The following is a 21,394-nucleotide window of genomic DNA, read 5'->3' on the forward strand; positions in this document are numbered from 1 at the left end:
GGGCCAGGAGAGGCGTGAATCAGGGGCCCAGGGGCAGCACGGGCCAGCCTACCTTGCGATATGTGTGCGCGCTCGGGCTGTGCAGCAGAGCTGGTGTCCAGTTAATCCTGGTTAACCCTTGGCACTGGACCAAGACCCAGCTCGGTCAAGCCCGTGTGGTAGCTGGTGGGCAACGGCCACCACACGTTAAAAAAAAATCCAAGCACCCTTCAACATGTAGTTGGGGATCTGGAATATTAGGTCCTTCATTGAAATACCTGTGAACTTTTTTTGACGTGGAAGCAAGTCATCTTCGTTTCGAGGGACTGCCTATGATAATGAGGATGTCTTTTCCTTTGTCGCCCGGCGTTGCAGCAGCTCCGCTGAGAGCGAGGGCAACTTTGACAGTTGGCAGAGAGAGCGCGAGAGGCAAGTTGGAGAGCGAGGGGCGGGGTCGGTCACGTGCTGCTGGATCCGGCTCAGGGGCGGGGGCGGAGCCACATCCATCCCTTTCTCCCTCAATCCGGAGCCCGCTCGCCAGCCGCTGATCCTGGGCAGTGAAGGGAGGCTCCACCTCGGGTCCCTCCCTCCCTCCCTCCCTCCCCCGCCCAGCCACCACCTTCTGCTCCAGCGGCGGCGAAGGGAGCAGCAGGAGCGCGGAGCAGCCCCAGCCCCAGCCCCGGCCCGGCCCTTCTCCAGCATCAGCACCATGGCGGCGGGGGAGCGGGAGCGGGAGCGGGAGTCGGGCCGCACCTGGGCCCTTTGATGCCCGCTCTGTGAGGCGATGGCGAGCGCCCAGGGGACCGGCCGCGCCGCCCTCTAGGTACACGCTCCCTGCTCTTTCTTTCTCTCTCTCTCTCTCTCACACACAATCAATAATAATAATCAGAGGGATTTTTAAAATTTAAAAAAAAATTTCTAACGGGAGTTTTAAAAAAAAAAAGCAATAAGTGGGCAATTTATTTTTTTGAGGGAAGATGTCGGCGTCGCTGGGCCCCCGCGGCCCTCGCCCAGCCGCCGCGCCTCCTACCATGCCCGAAATGCCCGACTTGAGCCATCTGACGGAGGAGGAGAGGAGCATTATCATGGCTGTGATGGACAGGCAGCGAGAAGAGGAGCAAAAAGAAGAGGCGATGTTAAAGTAAGGAAAAATGGTTACAGATTCCCCTTCCATCTCCTCCCTTTTTATTTCTTCGCCCATTAACCCCCCCCCCCCCTCCCCAAGTGATGCATAAGGTGTTTTATTGGCTAGTGACCAGATATCTGATGGTTATTTTTTTATTATCTTTTGCACTATATTTCTTTACAGATTGCTTATTTGAAATGAATTTGATGAAACAAAAAGCCATGTTTTTATTCTCTATGTTCTGATTACTTGTCAATCAACCCCCTTATTGTATATGTGTCTGTGTGTATGTGTGCATTGCTCTTAAAATGTAATCGCACAGTTAATAATGATCAAAACCTAAATGTTTGGGCAATTGAGACAGATGAGAGCAACACATTTCTGTTCCATCCTTTTTATTCCACTGATGTAGCTCAGGCCCTGTCTGACAGGGAACCTGCCTTTACCAGATGATTATTATGTCCTTATAAAGCAAGAGGTCTAGGCCTGTTTCTAATGTAAATTTTGGACCTATCTAGTATAAACACTCGAAGCTTCTTGCCCATCTCAGATTTCTGCTACTATTCCGCTGTTAGCACGCAGCGCTTCTCGTAATATTGTGCCAGTATTCAGGCTGCCTCATTCCCTTGTAGAATCTGTTGGGTGGGTGGGTGGGGGTTGGACTGAGGATGAGGGTGGGTGTGTTAAAAAGATACAATTAAACCGAGCAGGCCAAACACATGGTTAGGTTTTTTTAAATATATTTTTTAACTGTTTTATTTTGCTATTCATTTCTTTTGTATAACCATTTTTAATCAGTGACTTACATAATCTGTTCATGTACCAATGGAGAGATGCTGCATCACCAGCTTTGGTCAAACAGAATAAGCATAAATGTGAGTTCAGTTTTCTGTATAATTTTGTAAAGGCAAATCCATAATTGACTGTTGCTTTGTGGCTGAAATGTAGTTGTCAAAGTAGGCACTTGGGTATGTTTGGCATTTATGTATTGAGGACCCAAATCAAAGACGGTCACAAGTGTAGTGTGCTTCACTACTGTATGTGGGTGTGGCTATCCTAATATCTGGTGATGTGCAATAATGTTTGCTGTGTTTTGTCAGTGTGCACAAATTCTGACTATATGTACATTGCTAGGGATTTCAGGATTATGATATTTAAGTAGCTATGATGTGTTACACTAATATTTTGGAGGAACAAAATTGTTCATTCAGTTTGTCCAAATGTTATGGTAAAGTACACAGTTGTATTGAATTATACTGATATTCAGAACCAGTGGACACTTGTTGGATTTCCATTTGATCAAGTCAGACGCACGCCACGCACACCACACATTTTACATACACACATACACGCACACATTATATATACATATGCACACGCACATTTTATTTGTACGTGCACATACTGTGCAACAGCTTTCAGTCTCGGGTTTAACTTTGTTTACGGGATGGTGAGTTGGCTAAAGCTAGTTCCATTGTTTGAGTGTTTGATATTATAGCACAAATTGGAAAACAAAAATGATTTTCATTACTTATCCTTCCACTCTGATTTAATCTGTACTTTCTGAATGTTAGTTGTCATACGAACAGCAAATTATATTTTCACTTTGTGCATTTGATTCAAATACATCCCAGTACGTGACAAAATTATTAGCAATAATCTAAATAGGAAACTAAAATTACAATTACCGACACGTTAAATGAAATGCAAATGTCTTTTTCTCTTCTCTCCTTTTTAATTCATTAACTTCCGAGATACTGTTGCATATTATTATTCTGTGAGCTTATGGAACTTATTACTTCTCCTCAGTTTAGAATCTTTTGATTGTCATGATTTTCTTTCACATTTAAAAATTCGCTCATGCCAGGCTCCACAGTGGTTTTTAATGTTGCTTACATGGTGGAGTACAGTGAGCTTAACAACATCCAGTCCAAACAGGTTTGAGGTCTGGTTTTGTTGAGGTATCCAGGATCTGTAAGATATTTATAGAAATGAGCAGCAAGATTGCAACATGTGGATATTTTGAAATAAGATATTGTAAACGAAGCGTACACGAGTCATAGTTTTGAAACTTTTGTCTAGATTTGATTGTGAAATGTAAGTTTAGGATTTAATTTAATTTGCCAAGGATGTGGACCTTGAAGTCTCACTGCATTTTTTCGATCAGACATTTTGGCATTGGGTGCACAATATTTGTCCTGTAGAACTATATACTTCAGTCATACAACATGCTCTATGTGTGGATTCAGATTGGTGACTTGCCTTGCCTTGCCTTCCCTCCCCAGCTTGGTTTATTTGCTAATCTTGTCGCATATGTCTATGTGTGTTTGTGTCTGGGGATGAGCTGGTCAAAATAACCAGATCAGCAATGACTGTGCCAAAAATGTATACCGTACTGCTGTTTGTTTTTTGCAAATCTTATTACCAGAGCCTGACTGCAGCAGCAGACAAGTGAATAATATGAACCAGTTAGTTTGAATTTTCAATCAGAGAATAGTAAAGTGGGTGCTCTTTTAATGGTCTTGGTGCAGGTGAAACATAACAAGACTTGCTTGGTAATGTACTGCCCACATGGAACTTTGCCATCGAGACCAGGAAAATCATAGGAACTCGGTTCAGTCCCTCAAGCCTGTTCCGCCAGTCAAATAGATCTTTACCTCAACTCTAGTTAGCCACCTAGGTTCCATATCCATATCAGCAAACAAGTCTCATCGCCGAAAACAATTGCAGGAGTGGAAAGAGCATGTGGCAAACCAGTCCCACTCACCCCTCCCCTCAACGACTGTCTGTCCCACCTGTGACAGGGACTGTGGTTCTCGTATTGGACTGTTCAGTCGCCCAAGGACTCATTTTTAGAGTGGAAGCAAGTCTTCCTCGATTCCAAGGGACTGCCTATGATGATATCTCTTCATACCCTTACCGAACAAAAATCAATCAATGTCAGTTTTAAAATTTTCAACTCCAATTAAATCAGTCCCTTGGCTCACTTCAGCCGTAATGTCTGGAGGGGCAAGGCACTTAGCCTTTGTGAATCTGGGCTGGGGAAGGGGAGGGAGGTTTTTGATGGGGAAATCAGCCATGATTCTTGCTTCTGATTACTGCTTAATGACCCCTGCAGGAAAGTGTGCATGTCTGGACTTTAGGCGAGGACAAAATCTGCATTTGGAACAGTAGCCATGGCAGCATATCCCAGAAAGAACCAACAGCTTCAGGAGAGGAGGGGGCCAGATAAAGTTGAAAAATTCCTTCTTGCTTGAAAGCTCATTTCTCTGATTATTTAAACCATCTGAGATAGGTTATTTGTCCCATGTTAAATTTCTTTATTGTGTATATATGGCACATGCTTCTTGCAGGATTGCATCTCTGTGTTGCTTACTGAAGGTGGGCAACCAAATTGCGAGCCTCTGCTACTGGGTAAATTTGCATCCAAAACATTAATATTGAGTGTGTGTGTCTCTGAGACTCAAGTTTCAGGTACTGTATGTAGGGAATGAAAGCCATGTGGGAATTTACCAAACCAACACCATTGAAGTGCAAACTGGGATCGAAATGTCCCCCAGTGGCGACTATATTGGTTTGCATTACGTGGGGTCAATGTCAATGGGATTTGTGTTTATATTTGCTACATTCTTGCAAAATATAGATAGGAAACCTATTATCTTCTCTTGGTTTGCATGGAAGTTTGCTTGTCCCCGTTTGTGGCAGCAATGTGGATCCAACCTCAGCCAATTGGAGGAGTCCGATAGGTCCATGTCAGTTTTTATTCCACCTGAGGTGAGATGCTTTGCATAAGTCAATGTATAAAATCCTGAAACGAAGCGTTAGCTCTGTATTCTTTTCTGCACTTTCCATGCTTAAGAAAGAAACTCACTGGTATGGTTGACTGTTGCTGGTGCTTAATATGGTAGCAAATACAAGGAGTGGCAGTGTAGTATTTTGTAAAACAAGTCCAAATAAGCAAACTACAAAGAGTGAAGCAGTTGCTGAAAACTTCAGCCCGAGCAGTATCTCTCCAGGTGAACAACAGGGTTTGTAGAAGGTCAGAATTTTCTCAGTTTCCCCCCAAATATGTGTGCTCATTAACGTGAGGGAAAAATTGCTTGGGACAGTGCTGCAAATAGTATCATGAGATCGGTTGAGCAGATTCAAAGCATAATTTAAATGCTTGCAAAATGTTAAATTTGGTTTTAATAAAATTTTAAACATTCTTGTTTATTGTAACATAGACTGCTGGTTGTTTGGTGATGACTCACAAGGTATTTGGTTGTCAGTAGTTCACTATTGCTCTTTTGTGGGGGACTTCATAAGATTCTTATGCTATTATGGCACACTCCAGTAGATTGCACTACATTGGATAATGTGAAATCAAGATACTGTTTGTTTCTCTTGTACTTGATGGAGACCCAATGCTGCTAATTGCAAAGAATGACACTAAGGTATCCTGGCTGCCTCGCATGCTGTTTTCCCCCCACCTCATTTTCCGCTATTACTGAGCTGCAATATAAGTGAGATGGGAGTCTCGCTCTCCTGAAATATATTTTATCAAATAAGCCAGCATGTCTCTTGGAGCTTCCAGGATGTCTTGCTGAATGAATTAATGTATTTTGATGCGAATCCATGCTCAATGTGGCAAACCGAGCTGTGAACCTGTGCACTTTGGAACCTGGATTGAAAGTCGCCAAATTTACTTTTAGTGTGAGACTCTTAATAACTGTGAAACAGGACAATCTCATCCTATCTATCACATTTAACTCCCAAGTTCAAGAAGCAGTGTCATACTACACTGCATTACACCACCCGATTGGATTAGTACAAGTGGAAGCAGTAGGATTTGGACTCCTCACTGCTGTTTCCCACACCGTGAGTTATTAATCTGAACTGTGTTGTTGTGGTAAGGCACCAACCGAGCCAAAGCACTTCCGTTCAAGGAAGGAGGCAAAATGTGAGGTTTGGTCACCCTGGATGTTCTTGCAGCTTGGTTATAGAGCATCATTGGCTTTGCATGGGAGCAAATCACGAGCCTTTGCAGTTGGTTGAAATAACATGCAGTGGAGAAGCTTCAGCCCCATGCACCAAAAAGGCAGACACATAACCCACTCTGACACATTTATTAATAGGAGGTGTATAAAATCTGTTAAGGATGACTCACCCTCCTGCCTTGTGAAGTGCTTGGGCTTTGCTGTGGAATTATTGCCCTGATGGAAAGGCTGATTATATGAAATATGCCACATTGTGAGCATTTATATGTAAAAGCCCACCCTCCTTGATATAGCACCTACACGTGTCAAACTACTTTTATTCTGACATTTATACGGTGACTTCAGAAAGTCCATGTTTCAGCAACACTTCTTCATGCATCAATGCCACATACCTCATTGGATCTATAAACTTGACTGCGGTAGTGTTTTGATTAATGATTTAGTAAAAACGTTGTAATTTTGGGGGGTATAAGTTAACCTTAATCAAGAAGAATTTTTGCTAAGGATTGATAAATTCTGAAATTGATCAAAATAATAGTCCTTTTACATATTTCAGATTGGCATCAAATGATGCATGGAAGTCTGTATAAAGTTCAGATTATTTCTGAGGAGTGCAGGTTGACAAAAAATGGGCAGTGGCATAAATTGATTGCTAAATTGTATTAGAAAGTTTATTATTAAATTCTCAGGTGCTGTGAATGCACAGAAAGGCTAAATCTTGTTATACCGATGACAATAACAATACTATGCAGCGTCATGCAATCAGTCATTCTTTTTTCCATTCTTTATCATCCAAAGCTGCTACCTCTTGATGGTGTCCTTCACCCCAGCAACCGTTCTTCACATGACAGCCTAGACAGTGACTGTGCTCGGGCTATTCAACTGTGGGGAGCTTCACCACCAAGCCCCCTCTCTCTTCACCAAAGAATCTCAACTGATGTACTTCCTCTTTTCCATTCTGGGATCATTGAGGTCACGGTGGACTTGCAGATCTAAAAAGTCAGTATAGATCGGGGATTACATTTTGGGTGTAGGTGGGGCTGTAATACATTCTAACTCCTACTTAAAATGGAGAAGGCCTGTGCTAAATTAGATGCTGGTGTCTTCTGATGACTCATGTGAAGTTGACGTGAACTGTCGAACTATTAATTTTTTTGCAAAATCCATACATGCACTACTATAGCAGCAACTTCATAGGAAGATGTATAGTTGAGAACATCATCCACTCTTTCTGTGTGGTTCTTGTACATGTTCTGTCATCTTGTTTTCTCTGACTCTTGACACTCCCTTTTTATGCAATCAGTCTTTTCCACTGTCTATTTTCCCATCTGTATATCAAACATGTGTCTCTTTTTTTCCCACAAGTTATTTTACTTATTTGATGAACGAGGAGAGGCTAAGGCCTGGGGCTGAGATGGAACAACCATTGATAGGAACAGGAGTAAATCGTGTGGCCATCATGTCTGCTCTTGTCAAGTTATGGCAGTTCTCTATTTTTTAACCACAATTCATTGCCCTTTCTTCAGTAGCCTTTTCCTTAAGTAGGTTCCATCTCTTGACTTTCTCCAAAAGCCTTAACTGATTCTGCATTTTTGCCCCTTATGGGGCAGTACACTCCACACCCTCACCATTTTTATGAAGGATTTTCTGGCTGGATTTGGTTTTAGCATGCTTAGTTCTAATTTAAGATTACGTTCCTTTGTTCTGAATTCCCTTGCTGGATGGAAGAGTGATTCCCTTTCTGATCTTTAATTATTTTAAGCATCTGAATTAGATTAGCCCTTAGCCTTCTCATCTGTAGGGAATATAACCCAAATTAACTGAGTTCCTCAACATGGATAAGCCTCTTCATGCCGGTTATCATTAGGATGAATTCTCACTGGACTCCAAGGCCACCGTACCATTTCTAAGGTGAAGTGACCAAAATAGAACACAGTATGAATTGCAGTACTATGTCCTTTTACATTCTTGTGATGAAATCCAGCACACCATTAGCCTTTTTGATCCCTGTTTACATTGTGAACTACCTTTTCATCACTTATGTTCCCAGCTACCTAAATCCCTTTGTACACCATTTCCTTCTCTGCTTCCCCATGTGGGCTACATTCCATCTCCTATTCTTGGGTCCAAAGTACCGCACATGGTTGCAATAAACTGCGGCATGTAACTTCAATATGTAGATAAGTTTACGTAGAAAATTTCCATAATTAATGTGGACGTGGGAACTTGGATTGGAAAAGATTCACAGGAATTGCCTGTAGATGTAATATTTAAAATATATTACGAGTTGATGGCCTGTGGTATGACACATGGTAAGTAAGAGAACCTGTCTTTCCTGCCTCGACTGTTTCCTGTGGCTGCTTGTCTCTCTCTTCTCTACTTCTCTCCCCATAAAGTCCTCTTTCGACCGCTTTGCTGCCATTTTCTTCCCTTCTTCCTTACTTTCATGTGGGAAGTGGCGGGGAAAGGAGCCACCAGTGGTTGCAGACTGTATCTGAGACGCCTTCCCTCTCCCCCTCTCTCTCACCCGCCCGCGCGCGCGCTCTCGCTAGCCCCCACCCCGTCCTGTCTCCCTCAATCTCTCCCCCGCACCCCCCCCCCCCCCGCTCTCCCTTTCTCTCTCTCTCGATCCCACCCTTGCCCGACCGTCCTCGCTCTCGCTCGCCTGCATCCCCCTCAGGACTCAAAGTAGGAGCTCAAAGATAGTAATCTCTGGATTTCTCCCGGTGCCAAGTGCTAGTGAGTGCAGAAATAGCAGGATAGGAGAGATGAATGCGTGGCTGCAAAGATGATGCAGGAGGGAGGGCTTAGATTCCTGAGGCATTGGCACTGTTTCTGAGGGAGGTGGGACCTGCACAAGCCGAATGGGTTGCAGCTCAACAGAGCTGGTATCAATATCCTCATGGGTGTGGGGATGGCGTGGGTTTGCTCTTGCTGTTGGTGAAGGTATAAACTAACTTGGCAATGGAATGGGAACCAGAGAATAGATTCAGTAGGGAGATTAAGTAAAGCTGGAATTGGGAAGCAGAAAAGTAGAAAATGAATTTGGAAGACAGGAAATGAGGGCCAGAAAATAGACAACAAGGAAGTTTGGCAGTGTTAAATGGTATACACTTCAATGCAAGGAGTATAAGGAATAAGGCAGACGAGCACAGATAGACACTTGGGAGTATGATATTCTAGTTATTATTGAGCCATGGCTGCAAGAATGGCAGCTCAACATTCCTGGTTACAGGGTTGTCAGACGGGATAGAGAGGGCGGGGGGGCGGGGGCGAAACAGAGGGGGTGGGGGGGGTGTCGCAGTATTGATTAAAGAAACAATTACAGCTGTGAGGAGGATATGTTGGAAGGATCGTCAAATGAGTCGAATTGAAAAACAAAAAAGGGGCGATCACCCTGCTGGGAGTGTACTATAGACCCTCAGTTAGAGTGTAAAAACTTTAGGTCAGGAATAGTAGGGGATTTCAACTACCCTAATATTAACTGGGATAAAATTAGTGCGGAAAGTATAGAGGGTACGTAATTCCCTAAAATGCATTCAGGAGAACTTTTTTAGCCAGTACGTAGCGAGCCCAACACCGGAGGGGGCAGTTTTGGACTTAGATTTAGGGAATTAATTTGGGCAGGTGGAAGGGGTATCAGTGGGAGAGCGTTTTGGTGTCAGTGATCATAATTCAGTTAGATTTAGGGTAATTATGGAAAAGGACAAAGATAGATCAGGAATAAAAGTTCTCAATTGGGGAAAAGCCAATTTTGCTGAGCTGAGAGGTGATTTAGCCACAGTGGACTGGAAACAGCTACTTGAAGGTAAATCAGTGTGGGAGGCATTCAAGGAGAAGATCTAGAGGGTTTAGAGCAAGTATGTTCCCTTAAAGAAAAAGGGTGGGACGAGCAAATCTAGAGACCCCTGGATGTTAAAGGAAATACAGGGTAGGATAAAGAAAAAAATGGAGGCTTATGACAGATACCGAGGGCTCAATACTGCAGAAACTCTGCAGGGGTGAAATTAAAAAGGAAATTAGGAAAGCAGAGAGCATGAAAACATTTGGCAAGTAAAATCAAGGAAAACCCAAAGATGTTTTAAAAATATATTAAGAGCAAGAGGGTAACTAAAGAAGGAATAAGGCCCATCAGAGACCATAAAGGTAATGTGTGTGTGGAGGCAGAGGATGTGGGTATGGTTCATAATGAATACTTTGTGTCTGTTTTCGCAAGAGAGGGACATTGCAGACATTGCAATCAAGGAGGAGGAGTGTGAAATATTACATGAAATAAACATAGTGAGAGAGGAAGTATTAAGGCGTTTAGCAGCTTTGAAAGCGGATAAATCCCCAGGTCCAGATCAAATGTATCCCAGGCTGTTAAGAGAAGCAAAAGAGGAAATAGCAGAGGCTCTGACCATCATTTTGCAATCCTCTCTGGCTACAGGTGTGCCGGAGGACTACTCACATTGTACCTTTGTTTAGAAAGGAATAGACCGAGTAATTATAGGCCTGTCAGCCTAACCTCGGCAGTGGAAAAAGAATTGTAAAAAATCTCGAGGCACAGGATGAATCTTCATTTAACAAGAAACTGATGAATCCAGAACAGTCAGCATGGATTTGTTAAGGGAAGGTCGTGTCTGACTAACTTGATTGAATTTTTTGAGGAGGGTCGATGAGGGTAGTGCATTTGATGAAGCGTATATAGATTTTAGCAAGGTTTTTGATGAGGTCCCACATGGCAGACTGGTCACGAAAGTAAAAGCCCGTGGGATCCAGAACGAAGTGGCATGCTGGATCCAAAATTGGCTGAGGCAGGAAGCGGAGGGTAATGGTTGATGGATGTTTTGTGACTGGAAGGCTGTTTCCAGTGGGGTTCCACAGGGTTCAGTACGAGGTCCCTTGCTTTTTGTGGTATATATCAATCATTTAGACTTGAATGTAGGGGGTATGATTAAGAAGTTTGCAGTTGATACTAAAATTGGCTGTGTGGTTTCAAGCTGTAGACTGTAGGAAGATATCAATGAATGGTCAGGTGTGCAGAACAGTGGAAAATGGAATTCAATCCGGAGAAGTGTGAGGTAATGCATTTGGGGAGAGTTAACAAGGCAAGGGAATACACATTAAATGGTAGGACACTGAGAAGTATAGAGGAACAAAGGGACCTTGGAGTGCATGTTCACAGATGCCTGAAGGTAGCAGGCCAGGTAGATAAAGTGGTTAAGAAGGCATACAGAATACTTTTATTAGCCGAGGCATAGAATACAAGAGCAGGGAATTATGTTTGAACTGTACAAAACACTAGCTAGGCCACATCTAGAGTACTGCGTGCAGTTCAGGTCACAACTTAACAGGAAAGATGTGATTGCACTAGAGAGGGTATAGAGCTTTACGAGGATGTTGCCTGGACTGGAGAATTTTAGCTGTGAGGAAAGATTGGATCGGCTGTGTTTGTTTTCTTTGGGACAGAGGAGGGTGAGGGGAGACCTTATTGATGTGTATAAAATTATGAGGGGCCTAGATAGAGTGGACAGGACGGACCTATTTCCCTTAGAGGGGTCAACAACCGGGGACATAGATTTAAAGTAAGCAGTAGGAGGTTTAGAGGGGATTTGAGGGGAAATTTCTGTTGGGGGGTCTGGAACTCACTGCCCGAAAGGGTGATAGAGGCAGAAACCCTCACCACATTTAAAAAAAAAAATACTTGGATGTGCACTTGAAGTGCCATAACCTACTGGGCTACGGACCAAGAGCTGGAAAGTGGGATTAAGTTGGATAGCTCTTTGTTGGCCAGCGTGGACACGATGGGCCGAAATGGCCTCCTTCCGGCTGTAAGTTTCTATGATTCTGTGAAAAGGTAAAGGAAACTTTTGTAAAGAATTTGGTGTTTGGTAAAGGTGAGACTTTTGCACCGTACCAATGTAGGAGATGGGATTGATGTCAAGGCCACTTCCTCAGTGGTATTGCAGTTACTGAATCCATCTTGTGTGTTGATGCTCCCTGCATTATTACCACCTTCTAATCACTGTCTGAGAATCAGGGATGCTTGAAATATTTTAGTCTAATAATTGTGTAAATCATGTGTGCTAGTCCCCAAGGCTTCTCTGAACTTTACTTTGTCACTTTTGCTCTTTCTACCATGCCCTCTGTACTCATACTTTTACATACATCCATTAGCATCAAATATGTTGTTGGCCCAACACTCACTGTCTAGGCTCACACACCTGAGGGAGGGACACCTGGCTGAGGTTATGGAAGGCTGCTCTGTCGGTTGGCTCAGTATGCCAGATTGAAAAATTGCCTTCTGGACATGAATGAACAAAGGAGAAAGGAACGGGTGGGTGGGGTCACTGTCGCTGGTTTGGATGATCCTAGTTGTTAAATCTGATCATGCATCTCGCACGGTACAGTGTGCAGACATGAACAGAATTTACCATGATGGTAAAAAATGTTTTGCTTGTGGGAAAATTAGAAGTTTTCTTTCTGATTGGTTGATGTTTGTGACTGACTCAGAACATCTGCCTGTTGAAAATGGAAAACCTCTTGGAAAAAATCAGTTTTTCACATTTTGAAGGCGTTTCAAAGGTATGAATAAATTTGTTTACGTCCTTGTAGAAACCACAGACAGCTGGTTAAGAGACACCGAAAATGCTCAAAGGGTGGAAGGTTTTACTTTCTATTGAATACTCCCATTTTAAGGCCCAAGTTTCCACATGATTTGCGCCTGATTTTTAGGAGCAACTGGTGGAGAACGGACTATCTTAGAAATCGCAATTCTCCACATTTTTTTTTCTGCAGTTCCAGTCAGGTAGAACAGTTCTACTTTGGAACAGAATTTTTTCTTCAAAAGGGGGCGTGTCCGGCCACTGACACCTGATTTGAAAGTTTCCACAGGGAAAACGTACTCCAAACTAAAGTAGAATGGAGCCAGTGAAGATTTTTGTAGAACTGAAAAAACCTGTTCTACACATTAAAAAATCAGGCGCAGGTTACAAATTAGGCGGCCAGAATGAGGTGGGGGGGGAGGGAAGTCATTAAATTCTATAATAAATCCTTATTTATACTTATACAAATATTATACAAATAAATCCAACCTGAATAAACATTTATAAGCAAAGAAAAGATTAAAGAAACCATCTTCCTACCTGTGTGAAAGAGGGAGAGGGAGAGGGAGAGGGAGAGGGAGAGGGAGAGGGAGAGGGAGAGGGAGAGGGAGAGGGAGTCGGGTCCAGTCCGGGGGGGCGGAGCGCGGGTCGGGTCCACTCGGGGGCCGGGGAACAGGAGCTCGGGTCGGGTCCAGTCGGGGGGGGTGCAGGGCGCGGGTCGGGTCCAGTCGGGGGGGCGGGGAGCGGGAATAGGAGCGCGGGTCGGGTCCAGTCGGGGGGGGGAGGGGGGGGAAGAGCGGGTGTCGGGTCTGGTCGGGGGGGAAGGGAGCGGGTGTCGGGTCTGGTCGGGGGGGGGGGGGGGAGAGAGAGCGGGTGTCGGGTCTGGTCGGGGGGGGCGGTCGTCGGGGGGAGCGGGTGTCGGGTCTGGTCGGGGGGGGGGGCGGTCGTCGGGGGGAGCGGGTGTCGGGTCTGGTCGGGGGGGCGGGGGGAGCAGGTGTCGGGTCTGGTCGGGGAGCGGGTGTCGGGTCTGGTCGGTGGGGGGAGTGGGTGTCGGGTCTGGTCGGGGGGGGGGGGGCGGTCGTCGGGGGAGCGGGTGTCGGGTCTGGTCGGGGGGGGGGCGGTCGTCGGGGGGAGCGGGTGTCGGGTCTGGTCGGGGGGGCGGGGGGAGCAGGTGTCGGGTCTGGTCGGGGAGCGGGTGTCGGGTCTGGTCGGGGAGCGGGTGTCGGGTCTGGTCGGTGGGGGGAGTGGGTGTCGGGTCTGGTCGGGGGGGCGGGGGGAGCAGGTGTCGGGTCTGGTCGGGGAGCGGGTGTCGGGTCTGGTCGTCGGGGGGAGCGGGTGTCGGGTCTGGTCGGGGGGGCGGGGGGAGCAGGTGTCGGGTCTGGTCGGGGGGGGGGCGGTCGTCGGGGGGAGCGGGTGTCGGGTCTGGTCGGGGGGGCGGGGGGAGCAGGTGTCGGGTCTGGTCGGGGAGCGGGTGTCGGGTCTGGTCGGTGGGGGGAGTGGGTGTCGGGTCTGGTCGGGGGGGCGGGGGGAGCAGGTGTCGGGTCTGGTCGGGGAGCGGGTGTCGGGTCTGGTCGTCGGGGGGAGCGGGTGTCGGGTCTGGTCGGGGGGGCGGGGGGAGCAGGTGTCGGGTCTGGTCGGGGAGCGGGTGTCGGGTCTGGTCGGTGGGGGGAGTGGGTGTCGGGTCTGGTCGGGGGGGCGGGGGGAGCAGGTGTTGGGTCTGGTCCGGAGGCGGGCAGGGAAGCAGGAGCTGGCCGTGTTCGGAGCCTTATTCACGCAGCCCCAGTGAGGCCATTCAGCCAGGGCTAGGGGCTGCGTGCTTCGGGCCCCTCCCACACAGTTCGGCGCCTGGAGCTACTGCACTTGCGTGCCCACTGTAGCGCGCACGTGCAGAGGTCCCGGCACTGTTTTCAGCGCAGGGACCTGGCTCCGCCCCCCCCACAGCTCGTGCTGGCTGCGCCGAGGGCCAGAGGACCTGCAGGTAGGTGGAGAATACCGAGGATCTTTTTAGGCGCACTTTGTGGCGCGAAAAACGGGTGTCCAGGTCGGGACTGCGCCGTTCTAGGCGCGTGTGGAAACTTGCGCCCAAAATCTTTACCTAAGCAATACAAACAGCCATATTCATTCACCAATTAGTGATTAAAGCGCTCTGATGACTAAGGACTTTTTGCCTGCTTGCCAAAGCTGTGGCCTGATACTGAACTCTTTGGTGATCGGCTTGAAATGCCTATCGTCAAATACAGGAACACCTCTGCGTACTTTGGTTCAGGGACTTTTACAGTCCTTTTTAAACTAATTTTTTTAAACTGCCTCCTTACCTATTATTTGGTTTTCAAACCCAGGAACTGTGCCCATCACTCTTCATAATGGCAAAAATGTTAACTCAAGTAGTCGTTTATCACAGTGTGCAAATTGGCTGCCACATTTCCTAGATTACAACAGTGATCTCACTTAAAGCATTTAATTGGCTGTAATGCATTTTGGGATGCCCCGTGGTGGTGAAAGAGGCTATATAAATGCAAGTTATTATTTTTCTAACAGTATCTCCTCAGTAAGTGGGTGGGTTGGGGTTGCTAATTATGGAGTGGTCAAAATGTTCATTTGTTTAGTTTTACATTTGAACAAAATACTTTTTTTTTTTTAAAAAGATCTGAAATCCTTGGCCCCAGCACTATGCAGCATTCGTGACAACTGTGGGAACCCATGGTCCCAGTGCCAGTATTTCCTGGCTTGCCTTTGCTGGCACTGCTCTCACCATGTGAACGTGGACTTAAATGATACTGAAATTTCTTGGCTCTAGTCCTCACAATTGACATCCAGGTCCAGAAAGGACACGAGTCCATATTATGATCCACAGAGCCATTGCTAACCAATATTGCAGCTGTCATAAAAACAGAAAAAGCTGGAAATACTCATCAGGCCAAGCAGCATCTGTGGATAGAGAAACATAGAGTTAACGTTAATGGGTTTTAAACAAGTACAAAGGCAGGGAAAGTGGAGATGAGAGGACAGAACAAAAGGGAAGGTCTGTGATAGGGTGGAAGGCAGGAAAGATTAACTGACAAAAGGGATGATGGTGCAAGGCATGGTAATGGGACAAGTAAAGAATCAGAAGATGGGTCTGGAGGAGGTGCAAATGGGAAAAATAGAATAATTACCAACATCTGCTGTCTAGGGGAAAAAAAAATGGGGGCAGTGGTTATGATCTGAAATTGTTGAACTCAATGTTGAGTCCAGAAAGTGCCTAATTGAAAGATAAGGTGCTGTTCCTCCAGCTTGTGTGGAGCTTCATTGAAACAGTGTTGGTGGCCGAGGTCAGAGTGAGAGTGGAAGTGGAAGTGGAGTGGAGAATTAAAATGACAGGCAACTGGAAGCTCGGGGCCACCCTTGCAGAATGAACGGGGGTGTTCCACAAAGTGGTTACCCAATCTGCCCCGTGTACAGGAGACTGCATCGTGAGCAGCGAAGACAGTATACTAAATTGAAAGAAGTACAAGTAAATTGCTGTTTCATCTGGAAGGAGTGTTTGTTCCCTTGTAGCTAATACCGGTTGAACATCTTAATGCTGAGAGTGTAGACCCAAAATAGCGGGATCTTGCAAGGGAAGAAAAAGGAACTAAAAGTTCCAAGATCTTGTAAAAGGCAGGACATCTTAAATAAATGTGTTCACTTAACCAAGTTAGGGAGGGACAGTAATTTACATCAGAGATTCTGAGCACTCCTCTCTCTTACCCAAACTAACTTATTTCAGTATATATATCAGAGATTGTTAACGTCCCCAGCTCAATATTTGGGTTGTATGAATGGCCAAAATCAGCAGTTATTCTTTAGCATACTGTGTAAGACCATTTACAATAAAACCAGCTGATGTGCCACCCTATTGTCTGTCTGCTTCAAAGTCCCTTTCCAGTCTGTCCGTTCGATCTGCTTAGATTGCCCACATCATGTGCGCCTCCCACCTGCTTCTTCTGACCTCAATTCCCTTTCCAATTGCTGCATAGCCAGCCTTGCCTATTCCCGCCATGGTTGCACTTCTGCTTGGTGGTCCACCACTGATGAGATCTATGACCATCGCCGGGTCCCGGGTCCAGTGATGGGGAAGGCCATCGCACTGTTCCGAGTCCAGTGATGGGGAGGGACATCGCAGGGTCCCGAGTCCAGTGATGGGGAGGACCATCGCACTGTCCCGAGTCCAGTGATGGGGAGGGCCATCGCAGGGTCCCGAGTCCAGTGATGGGGAGGACCATCGCACTGTCCCGAGTCCAGTGATGGGGAGGGCCATCGCACGGTCCCGAGTCCAGTGATGGGGAGGACCATCGCACTGTCCCGAGTCCAGTGATGGGGAGGACCATCGCACTGTCCCGAGTCCAGTGATGGGGAGGACCATCGCACTGTCCCGAGTCCAGTGATGGGGAGGACCATCGCACTGTCTCGAGTCCAGTGATGGGGAGGACCATCGCACTGTCCCGAGTCCAGTGATGGGGAGGACCATCGCACTGTCCCGAGTCCAGTGATAGGGAGGGCCATCGCGGGGTCCCGAGTCCAGTGATGTGGAGGACCATCGCAGGGTCCCGAGTCCAGTGATGGGGAGGACCATCGCACTGTCCCGAGTCCAGTGATGGGGAGGGCCATCGTACTGTCCCGAGTCCAGTGATGGGGAGGACCATCGCAGGGTCCCGAGTCCAAGAATCTGAAAAAAAGGTAAGTGAACATTTAAAAAAAAAAAAAAATTTTAACAGCGACTTACCTGGATGGGGTTCCCTGAAGCTCTTCGGATAATTTTATTATTTTTTAACGTTGTATTTTTTTCCAGGTCTACGATCCTCCGTGGGCCTGACTCCATCCTTGGCGCACTTGGGCGGCAAGCGCCTCTGCCGCTGAGAGTGAGACCTCCCGCCCGCTGCCGCTCAGATTGGCGGCGTACGTCGTTCATTTATCGATCTTCGAGAGACCTCGACCATGAATATCCCGCCCAAAGTACTGTCCAGCACCTTGGCGGCCATCGGCGGCATTTGGGCGGGTGGAGGCCTGGGGTCTGATTTTCCTTTTCCTACATTACAACAATGACTACACTCCAAAAAGTATGTCATTAACTGTAAAGTGCTTTGAGACGTCCGGTGGTCGTGAAAGACACTACATAAATGGCTGTCCTCCCTCCTTCCCTTCCTTACGTCTACAGAGTTTGGGGTGGGGTGAGCGGGATGCTCTTCCACCTGCCGCCCTGAGGGTCCAGTTTCATAGGTTGGAAGGTTTTCAGCATTCAAGGTGGACACTTGGCTGTAATCTCTCTCCCTCCCCAGTAAGGAGTCGACCAGTGACCCCCCAGGAAGATCCAGGTGGTGATGCAGAGGGGTCACCAGGTGGGTAGAAATGTAAAAGGGACCAGAAGGACCACGAGGACTGCAAGAAGTAGGTGAGCCGACTGTGTGACTTCCTCCGAGATGACCTGAAGCCTGGTCTGAGCGCTGAGCTCTAACGGCGGAAGTGAAGGTGACCATGACCCTTGTCCTTTTACGGATCTGGGTCCTTCCAGGCATCCACGGGGGACCTGTGCTGACCGCATTTAGTGGGTGACTGGAGCCCTGTTCTGTGGGGCAGGCGAGTTATTTGGAGTGTCTGCGGTGGAGCGAATGCAGAGAGGATTTCTGGCTTCCCCATGGTGCTGGAGTGATTGACTGCACGTGAAGGCTCCCCTTCAGAACTCACAAAGCTATATGCACAGAAAGGGTTTTCCAGTCCCTCTGTGCAGACAGTCTGCGATAGCCGACTGCACATCCGGCATGTGACCCAGCAGCACGCGAGGGCTGCTTCCCATAGGCTCCTCAGCCACACGACTTCAGTGAGCAGTTAAAATGGTGGCCAGCGACATTACATTGGGAACGGGGTGGTAAGGCTGAATGCTCCATTTTAAAGGTTCTCCACCCCATTCCCACAGGGTGGGTTGGATTGATTCTAATGTCTGCCGTTCTCCTCCCCCCCCCCCCCCCCCCACTTCCCAACCCCCTTCCACAAATAAATATTCCTGCTTCAAACACATTTTGCATGAATTGCTGGCAAGCAAGCCAATTGTTACAGAGCAACAAATCACTGAATCTAGTAACAATACCCTGTTCTTTCCAGCGAGACCCTCCCCATAACTTAACTGCTTGGTTGGGCGGTGGGGGGGGGGGGTGGGGGTGAAGAGTGGAAAATCCGCAACCAGGTGAGCACCTGCCCGCTAGCTATTTATTAACGCAGCAATATAGGATAGTATTCCCCATGCCCCCCCCCCCCCCCCCCCGCCTCCCCCTTCCACCCTAGGGCACCACTGGCAGTACCATTCTAATCCTCTGTTTATCTTCCTGCAGGTCACAAGTGGTGAAGTGGTGAATGAAGTAAGGCAGCTGCCTTGGAGCAGGGGTGGGGTGGCAGTGGGAAAGAGGAGGTGGAGGAGAGTCTGAGGGTGTGGGAACAGGAGGTATGGAGCAGCCTCCGGAGGAGATGGAGGGAGAGGACTCCAGCTTTCTTACGCATCGCACAAAGAGCTAGGGAGAAAGAATGGCTGATTAGCTCACGTATGGAAACCCCCCCCCCCAGATATTTTCCAATTTAGAGTTCAGTAAAATTGTATGAGCTGTACTGCAAGCGGTCAATCAAACTGGCAGGATTGCTCCTGCAAAGGTTATTTTCCTCCATTCCTCCCCTCATCGCAATGGGTCGGGGAAGTGTTTCAGACATCAGAGATACACCAGCTGTGTAATTAGCTTCCCAGCTCCCACTGTGGACTGTAGGGATTCTGTTTAGCTTTACCTGTGTCACTTGCTGCTAATGGCTGTTTAATTCCTTGCTCCTTGGCATTGGTTGCAGCATTTTGCAATACTCTCTTTCTTACAGTTTAAACAATTGCTTTTCTTTCTAAGCTTTTCCTTATTGTCGGAGAAGCTTGCATGCCGGATCTCTCCGCCCAAGAGGACTTTAGGGAACAAACACAAGTAATATACTACGGATGCTGGAAATCTGAAATAGAAACAGAAAATGCAAGATCAGGCAGAAACACAGATGTTTTGGGTCGATGGCCTTGCATCAGAACAGGAGTCCAGGGAAACCTGCAATAGCAATGGTCCCTTCCTTTCAAGTGTGCCTCATGGCAGGTGAATTAAAGGAGTGGCATTTACCTCATCGATTGAGAGGTAGTTGTGTTCCTGTTAGTTTGGTGACTGAGAACCAGGAAGTTAGAGGGAAATAAACAATTTTAAAAAGAAAGATGAAATGTCCAGCATTTTCCAAAAGGGTTGATTTCATAATTTAGAATTTTTTTTGTAAGGATTTCTTAGATGTACATTTGTATAGCAGCTAATTAATAAATAAGAGATATAAAACATAAAATAACAAAGCAGTCCTGCACCTGATACAGGTATATTGTATACAATTGTAGCAGCTGCACTATAACTCATTTACTTGGCACCATTGCCCGCTGCAGTTCCTGGTACCGGGAAGATGCCAGACAGTGATTGTAGTTATAGAGCAAATGTGGATTGTGGAAAATAACTGGTGCACTGTGAGTGAGTTAATCATTAATTTCCTATTTATATCTGTAGCTACTGTTTCAATAACGAGATTGCAGCAAAGTTAGGTCTTGTGTTTGTGTGCGCGTGTGAGAAGTTTATTTAGTGGCAGTTGGAATAACGTTGAGCTGTTTGGGGTCCGTTTCAACGAGGGAGGAATGGGTGCTAAATGCTGTAATATTTCATGTGGGTGTACTGACCTGGTGCTGTGTGGTACAGAAGAGATAGCACAGCAGCTTTGAGAGTGATTTCCCACATTAAGTGAATAATTTCAACTATGCCGTCTTGCAGAGGTGCTGAGTAGCAGGCAAGCACTTCCCTACAAGTAAACCGTAGGGGAAATGTGCTCCTGTGTGCCTCCTGTCAGCTGGTTACAGAGTGGAATTGGCTGAATCCGTGGAACAGGTCACAACATGGTTGGCGATAGTGCGTATGGTGAAGGAAGGAGGGAAACCTGATTAAAGCAGAGAGGGAATTTTTTTTTAAAAAGCTAACTTTCTAAAGATATTAAAAATGATTCATGTTTCCTTAGTGCCCAAGATAAAAAAAAATGTCTACATGTTGCTAGATCATGTATCTTGTCAGACCTCGTTACAAATTTACAGGGACTGACAGTGTATGGCTCATCCCCGCAAAGTGTGCACTCCTCTGCTGACTGTAATGGACCTTGAACGAGAATCATGAGGGAAAGAGATTTGTTATAATTAGAAGATTGAGTTATCATTGGATGTTAGTTACAGATTCTTATACTTTTCTTTTGTCATGGTGATGAGTAAATGAAACGACCCTTTTCACATAAAAAATTCTGCAAAAGTGTAACTGAAACGAAATGTGTGTTCAAACAAGTTGAAAGACTGAAGTCTTGCTTCCTTTTGTTCCAGTTTGGAGTTCAGATTCTGAATTCTGCAGGATACACAGTATGCTCTCGACACTGCCATCTATGCATTGAATTGTTTTTGATCCATGTGTACTTTGCCACATAACATAAATATGTACCTGTGTGACCATGTGTCCATGGTAACAAGGAGACAGATTTTGAAGGGGGGATCTTTGTTCATCTGACACTCTTATTGGTGCTCTGAATTTGTGCTCTTGCGGACAATTCCACTTGAAGCGGTTTTCCTTCATTCCAGAATGACTTTGGAGCTCAGAATTTGCACAGCTCACATCTTGTTTGACGAA

General features: G+C 46.5%; 1 protein-coding gene across 20 annotated transcripts in view; it reads left to right on the forward strand.

The window, feature by feature from the left end:
- Positions 1–528: 528 nt before the first annotated feature.
- The window catches only part of rims1a (regulating synaptic membrane exocytosis 1a), a 908,397-nt gene continuing 887,531 nt past the window's right edge, over positions 529–21,394 (forward strand). For 18 of the 20 annotated variants that reach the window (XM_070884742.1, XM_070884748.1, XM_070884749.1 and 15 more), the window contains exon 1: positions 529–1,120. In XM_070884742.1, the coding sequence (XP_070740843.1) occupies positions 957–1,120 (164 nt within the window). In that variant the 5' untranslated portion in view covers positions 529–956. The remainder of the gene's footprint in view (positions 1,121–21,394) is intronic. The other 2 variants (XM_070884766.1, XM_070884765.1) reach the window with 2 other exon arrangements.

The sequence above is a fragment of the Pristiophorus japonicus genome, chromosome 7, assembly GCF_044704955.1.
Source record: "Pristiophorus japonicus isolate sPriJap1 chromosome 7, sPriJap1.hap1, whole genome shotgun sequence".
Classification (NCBI taxonomy): Eukaryota; Metazoa; Chordata; class Chondrichthyes; family Pristiophoridae; genus Pristiophorus; species Pristiophorus japonicus.